This window comes from Marmota monax, unplaced genomic scaffold (assembly GCF_021218885.2).
Source record: "Marmota monax isolate L192 unplaced genomic scaffold, Marmota_monax_Labrador192_F-V1.1 WCK01_AAM20220418_F8-fsc00090, whole genome shotgun sequence".
Taxonomy (NCBI): domain Eukaryota; kingdom Metazoa; phylum Chordata; class Mammalia; order Rodentia; family Sciuridae; genus Marmota; species Marmota monax.
This window is the reverse complement of record NW_026695219.1, coordinates 8,075,233-8,093,096: the sequence shown is the minus strand read 5'-3', so window position 1 is coordinate 8,093,096 and position 17,864 is coordinate 8,075,233. Positions and strand designations below refer to the sequence as shown.

Sequence of the window (17,864 nt, the reverse complement as noted above, 5' to 3'; positions counted from 1 at the left end):
CTTGCAATCCTGCCTCAGTCTCCTGAGTTGCTGGGACTACAGGCATGCACCACAATGCCAGCAGATGATTTGTTTTTATGGTACCCATAAAGGAATTGCTAATCAAATATAAGAGTAAGCAGGATTTGGGGCTGGGGTTGTGGCTCGGTGGTAAAGCTTTTGCCTAGCATGTGTGAGGCACTGGGTTCGGTCCTTAGCACCACATAAAAATTGAACATTACTCATCAGCCCAGCTCCAGTTACACTGTGCATTCAATGAGCATTCCCTGAGTGCTCACTGAGATCTATTTATAAAAAGATATGGGTCCACCCTGAGGAATTCACAGTCTGGTTGGAGTGCTTAGATACTTGAAAACAATATGGATTTCTAAAAATCTTTTAAATTAATTTTAAAACTTAGGCTTCTAAACTGGGCACAGTGGTGCACACCTGTAATCCCAGTGACTCAGGAGGCTGAAGCAGAAGGATCGCAGGTTTGAGACTAGCCTCAGTAATTTAGTGAGGACCTAAGCAACTTAACAAGACCCTCTCTCAAAATAAATAAATAAATAAATAAATAAAAGGGCTGGGGATGTGGCTCAGTGGTAACATGCCTCTGGGTTCAATAACTAGTACAAAAAAAATAGGCTTCTGATTCACTAATTACAACAGGAGTTTATTTTGGGGGGGGGGTGGGAGTGTGGGGGGGTGCCAGGGATTGAACTCAGGGGCACTTGATCACTGAGCCACATCCCCAGCCCTATTTTGTATTTTATTTAGAGACAGGGTCTTACTGAGTTGCTTAGTACCTTGCTTTTGCTGAGACTGGCTTTGAACTCACAATCCTCCTGTCTCAGCCTCCTGAGCTGCTGGGATTACAGGCATGCACCACCATGCCTGGCAGTTTCTTTCTTCTTGCTTATCCATTTCTCTATTTTTACTGAGTTCAATTATGAGGTTGTCTGGTACCCACAGAATTATTTTTCCCCTGCACTGGGATTGAACCTGGGGACTCTGCACATACTAGACAAGCACTCTACCACTGAGCTATACCCTCATCTGCACCCTACAGAAATTTAATATTAAATTTATTCATTTATTTATTGAGTTCTTATTACATTGTAGGCATAAATAAAACACTGAAGTAAAGATTCCTGATTAATTGAAGTTTACATTCTTCCCCCCACCCCCCAAAAGATAAGAGATTTGCTGTCTAGAACCAAAAAACCTGGTGGGTTAAAAGTCAGGGAATACCAACAGCTGGGCTTTTATGTGGAAGGCCTGAAGTCTGTGCCTTGTGAAAATTATGCACAAATTGAAAAGCTGATGGAACAAGGAACAAAAATCAGGACCACAGCTTCAACCAACATGAACACCAGCAGCAGCAGATCCCACATGGTCATCACTATTCAGCTCAAGCAGGTGAGGTTCAGGTGACTATCTGTGTCCTGGTGACCTTAGGGAGGGTCCCGAGTGGCATAATAGGCTCATGGATACTGTGGGATCCTTCCCAATTTGTTAGGGGGTTGGTACCAGGGATTGAACTCAGAGACACTCAACCACTGAGCCACATCCTCAGCCCTATTTTGTGTTTTATTTAGAGACAGGGACTCACTGAGTTGCTTAGCATCTCGCCATTGTTGAGGCTGGCTTTGAACTCATGGTCCTCCTGTCTCAGCCTCCTGAGCCCAGTTTGATTTATGGATTAAAGTGGCTGCTTCCAACCATAGAATATAGGGTCAGAAGGAGGAAAAAGTGAGGACCTGTTCTTCTACTGCCCATCCCTCACCTTCATATCCGTGCCCCACTCTGCACTATTGCTCATGGTGAAGTCCTACCACACACCAGATGCTCACAGTGCCCAGAGGACATTGTTAGCTGTTGTCCTTCAAGTACATTTCATGCTGTGAGAAATGAATTTTGACCCCAAGTTGATCAAGGAGTAAATTGTGAAGATATGACCATGACTCTGTAGTTGGAGTCATGGTCTTGGAGAACTGAATCAGTAGCAGGCCTATATATCATCAATATAAGGACCAGCAATATCAGATCCATGAGCCTAGGGCCACATACTGAAGTACTTTCTGATACTTGGATTAATTCTTGGAAACCAGGTAATCCATGTACCATGTAACTTTCTACTTACTAAAGTCCACTAAAGTGGGCTTTTCTCCTCTGTATTATTAGCTGGGCATCAGGGACTGGTATGTACAATATCCCTAGTTTGATCTAGAAGTGGCAATTCACAAGTCTTGTGGGAACACTGTAATTAACTATGATTGTACCAATTCTACCCTGTAAGCCACAGTACTAGCAGTAAAGTAAGCATCAATGAAAATCATCTTGTGCTCAGCCATGATTGGTGGACAAACACTGGATCGTGCAGACTTTTTTATTGACCAGCTCTAACACTTGGAGAAATAATCTCCCTAACCCTCAGTTTCTTCTTCTGTAAAATAGGATGCATAGCTCTCCTCCCACAAAAGTTGGGAGACTTGAATGAGATAATACATTTTAAGAACTTTGTAAATTTTCTCTTTTTTGAACCAGGGTTTGGACCCAGGGACACTCAACCCCTGAGCCACATCCCCAGCCCTTTTTTATTTTATTTAGAGACAGTGTCTTGCTGAGTTGCCTAGGGCCTTGATGAGTTGCTTAGGGCCTCACTAAGTTGCTGAGGCTGGCTTTGAGCCCACGATCCTCCTGCCTCAGCCTCCCAAGCTGCTGGGGTTACAGGCGTGCTGAACTTTTTAAACTTTTAAGGGCTAGTCACTTGATTTTACAATGTTAGTAAAATTCACAAACTTCTTACATGGTTTACCCGGATAATTTATTTGACTTCATATTTTAAGGGCAAGAGAAGAAATCAGCCACAAATAAACAAGTGAAGAGATTTACAGCCCTGCTCTTCAGTGGGGTCAGCAGTAATAGGAACACCTCACATTCCATTCCGAGCATGTGTTAGGACCTTTGCATCTATTACCTTGAACCCCTATGACATCTCAATAATGTGCTGTTGTCACCATATTACAGGTTAAGTGCAGGTCACCAGCAAGAGAATCTGTAGGATTCTAAAATGGAGGTTCGTTCCACTCTAAGATCACACAATCCTGAACAATTACTTATTTTGCACTTCCCCAGTATTTTACATTTTTAAATCTCAATGACCATGGATACTCCAGAGCAATCGTTGATGTCTAGTATTTCCTCAGAAAAGAGCTTTGCAGAAATGGGAAGGGACCAGTGAGACACCTGGGCCTGGTCATGCCGCTGTAAAGAGGATGGTGTTGTGAATGGCTGATTAATTTCATTTTGTTGCTTTTTTTTTTTTTTTTTGAGTTTGAAATACAATCCCAAGAACCATTTGAGCATGTGGAAGAGGTTGGGCTCTCTAACAGCATGGCCTGTGTGTGTCCCTACAGGTTTTCCTAGACAAAGCCCTCACCAAACAATCCAGCATTAATCTGGTAGATTTAGCTGGAAGTGAAAGGCAGAGATCTTCAGGAGCTGAAGGGGACAGACTGAAAGAAGGATCTCGGGTTAACTTAAGTTTAACCAGTTTAGGAAACGTTATCAGGTACGTAGCCAGGGTACAGGGGTCTGTGCCATAAAAATGACCTCAGATAAGAAAAAGCAGAGGCTGGGGTGTGTGGCTCAGTGGTAGAGCCCACTTATCAGGTGCCCTCTGGGTTCAGCCCCCAGCACCAGAACAAATCCATGAATAGAAGGAAAAATTGGTTATAACCCTGGGTCATGATTCAATGTTTTAGTCAACATTTTGCTGCTACGACCAGAAGGCCTGACAAGAAGTTTATTTGGTCCTCGTGTTTCAGAGTTCTCAGTGCACAGACAGCTGACTCCATTGCTCTGGGCCTGAGAGCAATTATGGCAGAAGAGTGTGGAAGAGGAAAGCAGATCAGGACATGGCACCAGGAAGCGGAAACAGCAAGCTCAATATAAACCCCAAGGGCACACACCCAGGCACCATCGCCCGCCCACAGTCATCACCCAATTAATCCATACTGGTGGATTAAGCTGTGGATTAGGTCACACCTCATAACCTAATCATTTTGCCTCACACATTTTGTCTCACACATGAGCCTTTGGGGGACACCTCATATCTAAACCATGACACTCAGTGTCATCACTAGCTCACACCTGGTCCTCCTGTATGTAACAAAAATACTAACACCACTACAAACCCCAAGAACTAGGTGGCACAGGATTCTTCTCCTGGTCTCCACTACTTGAATTTTATGTTCTCTGTCTCATCCTTCCTCTCTTCTTATTTTATCGTATTTAAATTCTATGGCTTAATGACCAAAAGATAACCTGCTATAATGTCTTCTGTGGCTTGCTTTTAAAAAATTTCTTATTAAGGCAAAAACCATAGTACACAAATCTTAAATCTCAATTCATATATAGACGTGTACACACACACACACACACACACACACACACACACTCCTGTGTAATTATCACTGTTGTGGTTTGAATCTGAAATAGCTTCCAAAAGCTCATGTGTTGAAGGCAGCAATGTTCAGAGGTGGGACCTTTAGGGGCTGATTGGTTCCTGAGGGTTCTGACTTCATCAATGGATTAATCCACTTACCGGTTCATAGTTCAATGGGCTTAATGGAGGTGATGGAAACTTTAGGAGATGGGGACTATTGGAAAGAAGTTAGGCCACTGGGGACTTGCCCTTGAAGGGTATATTTTGTCCCCAACTCTCTCTGCTTCCTGGCCACTATGAGGTGAACAACTTCTCTGCCACATAGCTGCCTGTCATGTTTCACTTTGCCATGGCCCCAAAGCAGTGTGACTAAATAACCATAGACTGAAACCTCTGAAACCCTGAGCCAAATAAACCTTTCCTGCTTTATTTTTCTCTGATATTTTGTCACAGTAAGGGAAAACTAACCAGACCACCCAGATGAAAATGCAAAGCATTTCAAAACCCAAAAGTCTTCCTTTATATCCTTTCCTCCCAGCAGAAATTGTCCTTTGTCCTCAGATTAGTTTTGCCTAATTTTCTTGATTCTTATATAAATTAGACCGTTTATGAGGTCCCTGTCTTGTGTATCTGACTTCTTTTACTAAGGATTGTGTTTCTGAGATTATTCAAATTTGCTGCATGTAGTAGTTATTCTTCTCATTATTCTGTAGCCTTCCATTGTGTGAAGATATCACAATTTATCTATCTATTCTTCTATTGATGGATAGTTTATTTTTAGGTTTGGGCTATTATTAATACAGTTGCCATGAACATTCTTGTACATAGTACTTTGGAAAAATAATCACTCATTTCTTTTGGGTATGTACTGAGGAGAATTTCAGGGACTTACTTTTAGACTCAGCTTTTTTGGGGGCAGTGCTTCTGGGGAAAAACTCAACGTATTTTGTATACAAAGCAAATGCTCTACTATTGAACTATAGCCCCAGCCCTAGACTCAACATTATTAACAATACCTAACCATATTATGTGTTCCTAGTTAGTTTTTTTTCTATGCTATTCTTTCATGAAACTTCATGAGATTCATTCATGTTGTTGAATGTAGCTTAGTCTCCTATTGATTGGCATTTTGGTCATTTCCAGTTTGGTTTTGCTATGACAATCAGTGCTACCATGACCATTCCTATACAAATCATGGGGTACTAATATGTTCACATTTCTTTTGAGTATAGACAAAGAATTGAAATTGTTGGGTTATAAGGTGTGCAAATACCTAATTTTATAAGATGATGACAAATATTTTTCCAGAGTGGTTGGATCAATTTTATGCCCAATAGGAATATATAATATATCCTCTTGATTTACATCTTTTCTAAGGCTTGACATTGTCAGATTTCTCAGTATTTACCAATGAAGTTGGTGTAAATGTTTTTTATTGTGATCTTGATGTTTCTGGTTACTAGCAAGTTTACGCATCTCTTGATAAGTTTATTAACACTATGTTTCCTCTTGAAATGCCTATTCTTATTTTTTTCCATTGTTTTATTGAGTTATTTTCTTTTTATTGATTTGCATTTATTCTTTTCATATTTTATTATCTTTTTCAGGCATACGTATTGTAAGTATCTTCTCCAAGTTATATAGGTTTTTAATTTTCTTACAGTGTGTATTGATGAACAGAAGTTACGATTCTGGCCAGGCGTGGTGGTGCATGCCTGTAATCTCAGTAGCTCCTGGGGCTGATGCAGGTGGATTATGAGTTCAAAGCCAGCCTCAGCAAAATCGAGGTGCTAAGCAACTCAGTGAGACCCTGTCTCTAAATAAAATACAAAACAGGGCTGGGGATGTGGCTCAGTGGTTGAGTGCCCCTGAGTTCAATCTCTGGTACCTCCCACCCCCACCCAAAATTTTAGATATAGATGGGTAGAATTTTCTTTCAAATCATTAAGGATGTCATTCTATTTTTTAAAAAAACTGGGTATCCTATGGCTGTTACCTCAATGTAATCTTTTTTCCCCCTAATTGCATTGAAACTCTTTATTTTTGGTGATCTCCAATTTGACCATGTTGTACTTGAGTGAAAATTTCCATCCTCATTGGGATTTCTTGGACTTCATATCTCAGTGGATTGTGATTTTCATCAGTTCTGGAAAATTTTCAGCCATTAACTCATGCACTTGCTCTGCCCGTTTCTTTCCCCTTTTCTCTTTCAGTACTTCAGTTAGCTGTTTGGATCCCCTCACTCTGTCACCCATGGTCCTTAACCTTTCCCTTGTTTCCCGTCACTGAGGTGCTGGGCCATAATCTGGATTGCATTTTATGAGCTCTCTAATTCACTAATTCCAACTACAGCACTGTCTAATTTCCTATTAAACATGCCCGTGGTGTTTTTAATATCAATTGTTCTTGTTTTTGTTCTTTAAAGATCAGTTTGTTTCTTTTCCAACTTTGCTGTGTTGATTTTCTCTTTCTTTCTTTTATTTATTTTTTTGAGACAGGGTCTCCCTTCAGGTTCCCCCAGCTGAGCTTGAACTTGGTATCCTCCAGCCTCAGCCTCCCAAGTAGCTTTGTGCTATATTAATTTTGTAGATTTCTTTTTCCCTTCTTGTGATTATAATTTCTTACAAATTTCCTCCCTCCTATTTTTACTCCCCTGGATGCCATCCCCTTGAGACAGGGTCCTCATGATATTGCCCAGGCTGGCTTTGAACTCCTGAGTTCAAGTGATCCCCTCAGCCACCTGAGTAGGTGTGCACCACCACACTGGCTCAATGATGCTTTCTTTGTTGTCCCCTGGAGTCGGGTGGGGACTTGTCATTCCCTCTCACCCTAAGGCTGCAGTCATAGCAGGGCCTCCCTCAAGGATCTTAAGGTAGTAGGAGAGAAAAGGACTTCGGATCACTTCCCAAACCTGTCCTCCCCCTGCCCAGCTGCCCCCATATTCCTTCTCTTTATACATGTTGGCAATGAAAGCCTGCAGTCTCTTCAGCCTAAAGGGGGTTGGATCTCAGGCCTGGGCTTCCCCTTCTCTGTTACGCTTTCTGCAGGGCTGACTCTGGACAGGGACTCAGTGGCTCATGCACATTAGCTCTCTTGCTTCTGCATCTTTGTACACAAGGTATCTCTACTCTTAGGTATTATCATCAGATTTGTGGAGCCAAAGGGGATTTGAGTGAGGACTTTTCTGAATTATCCCTAGGGATAATTTTTTTTTTAACTTCTTGATACTTTTTTTTTAATTCACTTTTTTTGTTGTTGTTCTTTTTTTTTTTTTTTTTTTGCATTCAGTGCTCTGGCTGATGCAGCCATTGGGAAGAAAGTCTTGCACATTCCCTACAGAGATTCTGTACTGACCAAACTGCTCCAGTCAGCTCTGGGTGGGAACAGCAGAACTACTTTGGTAAAATCACCTTCTTACAACATTTTAGCCTGATTCAGCTATTATTGTTATAGTTATCGTTATTGTTATTGTGGTTAAAATTATTCTCAGTACCTTCATAATATAGCACCTGACCCACAGCATGGACTAACATATGACTTTTGGTGCCCTTTGTACTGCAATCTTCAATAAAGCTTCTATATTACTAATCTTAATTTTTTTTTTTTTTTGGTACCAGGGATTGAACCCAGGGGTTCACTTAGCCACTGAGCCAATCCCCAGCCCATTATTTTTTGAGACAGCGTCTTGCTAAGTGCCTAGGGTCTTTGCTAAGTTGCTAGGGCTAACTTTGAACTTGTGATCCTCCTGCCTCAACCTCCCAAGCTGCTGAGATTATAGGCGTGTGCCACTGCACTTGGCTGCACTAACTTTTCTTATTTAATTTTTTCTGTAGTTTTCAGGTTTTCTACAAGGAACATACATGATTTTTTGTTTTGTTGTTTTTGTAATGCTGAGGTTGGAGCCCAGGACTTTGCATTTGCTAAGAACTCTACCATAGAGCTGCACTCCCAGCCCAGGACATGTATTACTATTACTATCAGAAAAAAAAAAAACAACAATGAATACAATTTAGAAAGTAACAGTAGCAATGTCGTGATATTCTCAAGCAGCAGTCATTGCGTGGTGAGGTTGGAAATTTTCATTCGACTGTGATAGTCACAGGGCAGACTCACAATCTGGAAAGCAGCTGAATCTGTCATGTTAGCAAAGATGCCAGACAGCACAGCATGTTTGCCATATGGATGGGACATGAAATGTGTTAAAATCAGGGCTCGATGCTCTTCTGCTGCAGAGGGGGCAAACCTAGGTGAACTCTGCCTCCTGCAGGGTCCTGCTTAGGAGAGAAATGCTCCCTACTGGGACCTGGGACCAGACCTCTCCCCAAAATTTACAATATAAACATCCTTCCATTTTTATCACTTAATCTAGCCCATTTTTATTGTTTATTTATCCTTTTTTTTTTTTTTTTTGCAAGACTGGGAAGTAGAACCCAGGGTCTCATGTGCTAGGCAAGTGCTATGTCACTAGGCTACACCCTCAGCCCTTAACTAATTTTAAATATTTAATTTTAATGATTTTCTAGTTACCAGTTACCTGTGGGCCTCAATGGGACATTCCCCAAGAACCTAGAATAAGACAGTGTACATGGAAGCTGGGGATGTTGCTCAGGGAAAGAGTGCTCATCTAGCATGTCCAAGCCCTGGTGTTCAATCACCAGCACTGCAAAAATACAAAGGAAAACAAAAACCAAAGACATAAGACACCCTCTGAATGTTGACTGCAAACTAAAATTCAACACATCTGTGTGTACAAAATTTCCTGAGAATGAGACCAACAGGACAACGTCTACATGTGCAGATCTTCAAGGTTAGATCTGCACCATTTATAAGGACACAAAGACTGTCTGAAGGTATCACAGTGAGGTTTGTTTGTTTTAGGGTTGGGCATGGAACCCTGCCACAGGCACTGCCATGGAGCCACACCTACTTTCTCCCTTATAGTGTGGGAGGAGGAGGTGAGAGGTGGTCATTGATCATCTCAGGAAGCAAATAAAACACAGAATCTGAAAGGTCCACCTCTAAGCTCTAAACTCTCCATGGTCCCAGTCCCACTTGCAGCATGGATATCCTAAAACCTCATTTCTTTCATGTCTAAAGTGGAGCAAATAACAATAGCCACCAGAGAATAGCTGTGATGGTTAAATGAGGTGATACAAATGAACCCGCTTTAAATGCTATAACTTTTCCAGGTGCAGTGGTGCACATCTGTAATCCCAGAGACTCGGGAGGCTGAGACAGGAGAATCACAAGTTCAAGGCCAACCTGGACAATTTAAGGAGACTCTTGTCTCAAAATAAAAAAGGCTGGGAATGTAGTTCAGTGGTAAAGCACTCCTGGGTTCAGTGCTCAGGACCAATAAATAAATAAATATATATTTAAAAAATAAAAATGACTGTGGAGGTAACTTAGTGTTAAAGCATCCCGGAGTCAATCCCAAGTATCAAAAAAAAAAAGAAAGAAAAAGATAAAGAAAGAAAGAAATCAGTCCTTAAATCTCCCAGGTGAGTTAATACTCCAAGAACTGCAAGTTCAAGGCTAGCCTCTGCAATTTAGCAAGCCCCTGTTTTTCAAATCAAAAACAAAAAAGGCTGGGAATGTAGCTCAGGGATAGAGCACTTGCCTTACATGTGCAAGACCCTGGGCTTAATCTCCAGTAATATACACACACAAGCTATAAGGATAAACTATACAGGATTATTCCCCAGGCTCTTAATGCTCTGGATCCTGAGCTGCCAGGTCCTCAGACTATGTTCTGTCTCTGTGGTCACTCTCAGTGACAGCACCTATCTCCAAATCGTCAAAACTTTTGTTTCTAATTTGAAAAGTATTTTCCAAATTCTAGAACAATTAATCCAAAGTCAATAGCCAGACTTGAAACCATACAAAAATGGCTGTTTGGGTGATGCTGCCCACTGGGAATTTTGTCTCGCTGTCAATAGAAATGAAACTGAGTCACACATATGAATATATAGGCCTTTTGGGATCCTCAACTTAGGCACAGCTCCAACAAGAAAATGTCAGGCTGGCTCCCCGAAACAAACAGGAGCTCTTTTCTTGGAGTGCTTGCAGGAATGGGCTGGGGTTTAGGAATGTTAATGGCTTTAGGTGCACTTGGCCCTGTGAGGGCATTTTCTGTTGGCATCATTGCCCTGATGAATTAAGTGAAAGTACCTTGGCTTCAGGGTGCATCTTCAGGATGGATAAATGGGGAGTGAGAGTGGGAACTTTGAATGGCTGTCTGGCTGTGAGCCAAGACTAGGCATGCATTAGCCCTTTGTCCCTATCATCTCACAGGGACAGGCAAATCCTAGTGATCTCGAAATGCTTTCAACAATCATTCAAACCTTGAGAAAATTACTGGGTATTCCATGGTGAGAGCAGTGTGGTTCTGAGGTCGGCAGCACAGGGGTTAGTCACGAGTGGGTTCAAACCCTAGTCCTGCCAGTTCTGATCTGGGTGACCTTGGCTGTATTATTTTTCTCAAAGCCTAGTTTTTGGAGTGGTCAAATCTGAACAATAATGTAAATTGTAAGATGCGAAACTGTTGTGTGAATGTTAACTGTTTTAATAATATCGATGATAATAAACCTCTATATACATAACAAAATCTTCAAGGGATGTTGTTACAGATTGCAGCCATAAGTCCAGCTGACATCTGTTATGAGGAAACTCTATCAACATTAAGATATGCTGAAAGGTATGTTTATGAATATTTATTAGTCATAGTGATTCTAGATTCTAAATCTAGTAACTTCTTCCAGTCTTCTTCTAATCGGCATTTTGGGGGTGGGACTTCAGGGAAAGGAGAACAAACAATTTGTAAGAGAGGAAATGAAAAGAAATAAAACAAATGAGAAGGAACTGGGACCTAAAGTTCAGAGTGTCATTGTGTCACTCAAGTCAGGATGGGAGAGGAGGCGTGGCTCAGATGGGAACAGCATGGATGCCAATCTGAATGTGATTTAGTTATCTGTCTCCCTGTAGTTTCCTGCCAAATAGCATGGCTGTTCACAGATTCCTCCTACATGGGGAGAGAACAGTGCCAGGCAGGGGATTTTTGTGCTATTAATAAATGAGGATGAGCTCTGTACAAGACAACTCTGTAGGCTCCGAACCGTTTGAATGTGTCGACACTCCTTCACAGTGTGGGGGTGGAGACCACATGTGATCATGTATGAACCATTCCGGGCAAAGCTCTTCCTTCATATAAGCAATGCTCAAAGACTATAATTAGGGGCTGGGGATGTGGCTCACGCAGTAACGTGCTCGCCTGGCATGCGCGGGGCACTGGGTTCCATCCTCAGCACCACATAAAATAAAATAAAGATGTTGTGTCCACTGAAAACTGAAAAATAAATATTAAAAAAACTATAATTATAGCTGGGTGTGAAAATGGTGCACACCTGTAATTACAGTGACTCAGGAGGCTAAGACAGGACAATTACAAGTTCAAGACCAGCCTAGGCCACTTGTGAGACCCTGTCTCAAAATGAAAAATAAAAAGGGCTGGGAATGTAGCTCAAGGTAGAGTACCTTTGGGTTCAGTTACCATGAGGTGAAAAAAACCTACTCAAAATTGTAGATATGATTATGCCGCCAAGTAATTACCTCTCCTTCTAGTGTTCCCTTGGGTCTTCTTCTCAATGAGGAAGCCCTTGGATTTGAATGAAAAACACTTTCATTCCCATTCTTCATTGCTGGGCCTCAACATCAATTTACCATTAGACATTTTCTTCCTGTATCTGCAGTCTCAGATCTTTAGTCAAATTTTGGCTTTAGCAGCATCTAGAATGTTCTCCCTGACTATCAGGTGCAAATCTGTTGCCAGCAGTTTTTAAGTGAGAGGCTACATGGTACAGAAAAAAGGGAAAAACGGTAACCAGAGTCCTGAACTCTGATCCCATATCTGCCACATATTCTGTGAGTTGGGCAAGTCTGGTTGTAACTCTGTATTTCAATCTCTTTGTGTAAGAAGAAAGGAGTAAGATTGCCAGTTTGAGCAAACAAAAAATACAAGATGCTGCCTGAGGGTGCAGTTCTGTGGTAAAGTGCAAGCTTTGCATGCACAGGCCCGGGTTAGAGCCACAGTGGGTGAGCATACACAATACAAGATGCTCAGTTAAAAATGAATTTCAGATAAAGAACAAAGTCATGCTTGAATGTAATATTTGAAGCATTTCCTATTTTCTCTGGTGGCACTGGAGGGGAATGAACCAGAAAACCCAAGCCCCTTCTAGCCTGGGGCACACGGCAGAGCAGCCTCTGACAGCCTCCAGGGTTTTAGTTATTTCAGCAGCAGCGACCTTGATTGAACAGATTCTTAAATTAACCAAGTGTGTTGAGGCCCAAGGACACCCAGGGACTGAGCACCCAGCCATGGCTCAGCTGTACATGTTTATTAAAACAATGCAGTTTCCTGAAGTCGATTTGGGTCTTAATGGTTTTGTGGAACAGAACATGCTGGAATCTATAGTCACCAGAAAAGGGGTGAATGGGATCTGAGCACACCTGCTGCTGCCCCAGGACCAGTGGTGGTGCTGCTTGGGTAGTAAAGGGACCTGAGAATGTGTTCATCTTTACACACGAAAGGGCTAAAAAGGTTCGGAACAACGCTGTGGTCAACACCTGGTCAAGAGCAGAGACCAAGACACTGCTTGGATGTGGAAACGCTGGAGCAGCAGGTAAAGTGAGCCAGGAGGCATGCTCAGTCCACACTGGAGCAAGAAGAAGAGCCTGAGCTGGCTGATGCCCAAGGGATTGGGGTTAAAGGGAGGGAGAGGCAGGTGTGCTGGGCCTGGGGAGGGATCTGGGGAGGATCTGAGGGGAGGATGTGGGCAGGTGGGGGGAGGAGCCCTCCAGAACTTTATTCAGGATATTTTGGTTCAACCTTTACACACACACACACACACACACACTAATATATATATATATATATATATATATATATATATATATATATATATATATATATATATATATATATATATATATATATATTATACATATATTAGTTGTTGATGGACCTTTATTTTATTTATTTTTATGCGGTGCTGACAATCAAACCCAGTGCCTCACACATGCTAGGCGAGGGCTGTACCACTGAGCCACAACCCCAGCCTGCAACCCAACTATATTTTGAGATCAATGGAGACTCACAGTTTAAAGAAATAATGACCCTGCCCTTTTAAAATTGTCATTTTTAATTTTGAGTCCATTATTTCTGCCAGGATACTACGTTCCTTGCCAGGTTTAAAAGGTGGTCATTTGACATTTCATGTATTTAAGTGAGGCCAGAAGCCCAGGAAGCATTAGCAGCAGCCTACCTCTTCTAATTCAGTGCCCAGCCTCAACTTCTGCACGCCAGTCACCAAGTGATTGGGCTCTGGTAGGTGAGGGAGCAGTCATTTTCAAAATGCCCCCCAGTTGATTCTAATGTGTAACTATCAAGAACCACGGCTTTAAGGTCTCAGTTTTCAGTTTGGCAGAATGACATGTATGCCCTTAATGATTTAAAATGTGATGGATAATAAAAGTAAAGTAGAAAACTGGAGAAATACAATCAGTATGGTGTTCAGCATCAACCCAGCAATATCAGAAAGTCCAACACTTTCTGTGCTCAGTGCTCCCTAACAGTCACCATCCTGCCCTTCCACGGACTGGTTCACTACGGATTCCACCTCAACAAAAGTCCTTTCTAGATTGGAGTCAGTACATGCAGCTGGTTCACACGTGGCCCTGGTTAGTATGAATCACTAAAACAAAAACTAGATGAGCCTACCTGTAGCAACTAATTCCCATTATTCATATGAACAGACACAAAATACATGGAAAACAACCTAAGATGAACCTAGGCTTCTTCCTCAATCTCCTGGCCTTATGGGACTTGCTGCTATGGTAGTATAAAAGGAAACTCCCCCACAGGCCTATATAAATAGCAGATAGAATCCTGAGCCTGTGCCTCTCTTGGGAGGACCTTCTTGCTCTAATGCCTTTGAGTTAGTCCAGATACTATGCAGTGTAGGATTTAGCCAATGAGCTCTTCACACAGAAGTGCAGCTTTACTTTCTACTCTTGCTGGGAGTCCCCTATTGTCACTGAGAACCCAGTGAGACATATTGAAGTTACTCTAAGTCTTACCTTTGACACTATAGACCTGGTGCTTAAAATCCCTCCCTCCTTTCAGAGCAGTCAGCCTGTTTCCTGGCAGACCACCAGCTGGGGACTCAGTCTATTCAGGAAACCTGGGCACACCTGTTGGAGCAGGCGCGGAGAGAATGGGAGCAGCAGTATGCAGCCATTGCCCAGGTGAGGCCCAGCTCTGCACTGCCCCCCCCCATGCAGTGCTGTCTGGGATATTGTCAGCCCCCAGATTGGGGTGAGGGGCAATGAATTAGCGATTTAATGAATGTGTAGGATGTAACATGACCTAAGACTTACATTATTCTTGGCAAGAGCTGGGGGGAGAGTGGCAGGGCATGAAAGGAAAGGAGGCAGAGAGGCCTTGATGCATACAGAGTGAGGCTGGGGATGGAATTCAAGGCTGTTGGTAATTAGAGTTTGGGGAGAATTTGTGCATGTGCACACTCTAGGGGTTGGAGCCTGGGCCTTGCAAATGCTAGGCAAGTACCCTCAGATTGAGCTACACCCTAGCCCCTGGGCTGTGATGCTGTGATGTCAGTCTTGTCCCCTGGTGAGAGAGATGCCTTCTTCACCTCCACTCATCACTGCCACCTCCACCACGACCTTACTCCCCACAGCCACAAGGCTCTGGGCAAACCCCAAAGACCAGAGTCAGACCTGGAATATTTGGAAGTATGAGGGAGAGCCCAGCCTGGACTCAGGAAGACTCATGAAGTCTAGAATAAGCCCCAGACAGTGAAAGAGGAGTCAGGTAGGGCTCTGTGACTTCAGGAAGCCAGATCAAGTTAGGGACCAAGGATTCTAAAGGTGCCAGCATAACTGGGGCACAGCCAGAAGCCCTATTAAAGTAACTTCCTGTGCAAGGGGTGGAAGGGCATGTGCAACTCTTGGGTCTAGTAGGATCCAGAGTGCAGGAATAGAGGATTTTGTGTTCTGTCTGAAGAGTAACAATTGGAAAGATTTTCATTCTCTTTACTCTTAATGAGAAAGGATTTGCAGATTTTAAAGTTTTCTTTGTGGGGGCTGAGTTGATTTCACTTCTACCTGATAGTCAATCTTCTATCACCGTAACAACAGTCAGTATTGGTATTAAAGAATGAAATGCACTTAGGGTTGATGCAACATGCCCTTTTCTGCCATTGGCAGTTGATGATCAATTCACCAGTCCACTGGACTGGGGAGAATGAGAGCTTTCATGGAGACTCAGGGAAGGGTCATCACACTGGGAATAGGGAGTTGGAGAACTTTAGGAACCTGAAAGAAATGGTGGGGGAAGAAGTCAAAGTGGGAGGGGCCAATGCCTGGGCAGCTGAAGGGAGTTTGGGGAGAATTTGCGCACGTGCACACCCTAGGGATTGGAGCCTGGTGCTTAAAAATTGGAGCCTGGTCTGGGGATGACAGGGTCAGAGGCCAGCTGTGCCTTGGAATACTCCTGTCCAGAAGCACTCAGGCTGACAGCTGACCCCACTCCTGTAGTCAGCGATGCACCACAGGCTCAGCCTTCCTCCTTTAGGAGTCAGTCTGACAAGATGGGGAGAAATGAATGGAAAAGGAGCATTTCTGTCTTCAGTGGGCTGACCCTGTCTGGTGACGGGGACCCTCTCCGTTTCTCCTTTAGGAGCGGCAGATGGTGAAGACCCTTCCTCACCTTCTCAACGTCAACGAGGACCCACAGCTCACGGGGGTCCTGAAGTACTTCATTCACACGGGTAAGTGCTCTCCACCTGCTTGTGCTTCTTGCCCTGAGGAATATGTTCTTTCTGTTTCTTTCCTTATTTCCTTTCTCTTTTTTTTTTTTTTTTGGATTTTTCAATTGTGGTGTAATACATATAACATAAAATTCACCATTTTAAGCTGCTCTAGGCAGGTTCTTATCACCACATTTTTATTTAGTGGTTTCTGGGGAGATGGCAGCCCTTGAAATGACTCTTCAATCCAAACACTGAATAATTGGAATACCAAGGTTGGGGTGCCCCTGGCTTTCTCCTCCCTGGCTGCTGTGCATATCCAAGACAGGTGTGTAGGCTCCATGCAGGATGTGGTCAGAGGCTGAGGCCAGGCTTGCCCAGCAGCTGAAGGTGACACGTTCTGCTTGTCCCATGACGTGGCCAGTCATTAGAAACACAGCTTCATGCCAGGCTTCAGTGCATCTTCTAAGACCAAGACTTAGTGACCATAGAAAAGGTGGAAATTTCAAAAAGTCAGGAATCTCACCAAAAAAAAGTCAGAAAGTAAAACAACTATCCATAAAACAAGTCATGTCCAAGGATCATTATGATTGACAACCCTGGTTGAAAAATCCTTTCACATTATCCTACTGGAGAGAAAATGTCACATGCAAAACATCAAACATGTTATTCATTAGGGTCAAATTCAGACAATTTTTGCAAACAAGCTATCCTCTCTTTAGGTTCGTGTGTTGCTGGTCAAGCTGCTTCGAACGCTATCACTCTTCAAGGCTTGGGGTAAGTTTCTGTGCATTGGCATCAATGTTCTCCAATGTTGAGCATTAAAGAATCTGGACATCTAAATCCAGAGGAGATTCCTGAAGGTCTTCTGGTTATGGCCAGGCCAGGCCCCCAGTCCTGCTAGATAAGCTGGAACAAGGAATTTCCCAGACTTCCCTGCAGGAACACTCCAACACCTATGTAAGAAAGTCACTGGGAGGTTGAGTTCTCTCACTGAAATCCACTGTGTCGTGCTCTGTTTCCCTGGCTCTAATCTTGAGGAAAAAAAGGGGGGGGGGGTGTCAGCACTTGTATAATAATTCTTCATACACGGAAATAAGATCCGACCAGGAAACAGAGTTGGAAGGCCAAATCTCATCTCCACATCTTCAGATCTCAATGCTTACAGCCCTCACCCACTGGACAAATGGAAAGCCCAGACTTTGGGGGTGCTCCTCTCCCTAAGGAATCCCTCAGGAAGCCCCTGCCAAAGCCTGTGTGTGTGCAAAACCCTAGGGTGGGTTTATGCAATCAGAGCTGTCCCCAAGTTCTGTGGCCTCTCTGGTTGGGTGGCCACACTGGGGTTCTCTCCTATTTCTAGAACCACCGTGTCCCAACTGCCCACAGGCCTCAGCCAGCAGTCAGAAAGAGGTCTCCCTGGCCAGTGCTCCCAAAGTCCCTCAGCCCTCCTGAGCAAAGCACATGGATCCTGTGAGACAAGTTTAGGGGGTACTGACCAAAGGCCTGTTGGCACCACCTCACCTGTACCACTAGCCATCTCTGGGCTTCTTCCTGGGGATTTCCCTCCTTTTTCTTTGTAGCCCTCCTCCTTAGTCCAATACACA

General features: G+C 43.2%; 1 protein-coding gene across 1 annotated transcript in view; it reads left to right on the top strand.

Moving 5' to 3' along the window:
* Nucleotides 1-17,864, top strand: part of LOC124085056 (kinesin-like protein KIF28P) — a 63,349-nt gene that overhangs the window by 28,007 nt on the left and 17,478 nt on the right. The window contains exons 5-12 of the mRNA XM_046432540.2: nucleotides 1,177-1,401; nucleotides 3,402-3,556; nucleotides 7,721-7,832; nucleotides 11,062-11,129; nucleotides 13,022-13,113; nucleotides 14,616-14,737; nucleotides 16,191-16,281; nucleotides 16,983-17,037. Coding sequence (XP_046288496.1) covers nucleotides 1,177-1,401; nucleotides 3,402-3,556; nucleotides 7,721-7,832; nucleotides 11,062-11,129; nucleotides 13,022-13,113; nucleotides 14,616-14,737; nucleotides 16,191-16,281; nucleotides 16,983-17,037 — 920 coding nt within the window. The remainder of the gene's footprint in view (nucleotides 1-1,176; nucleotides 1,402-3,401; nucleotides 3,557-7,720; nucleotides 7,833-11,061; nucleotides 11,130-13,021; nucleotides 13,114-14,615; nucleotides 14,738-16,190; nucleotides 16,282-16,982; nucleotides 17,038-17,864) is intronic.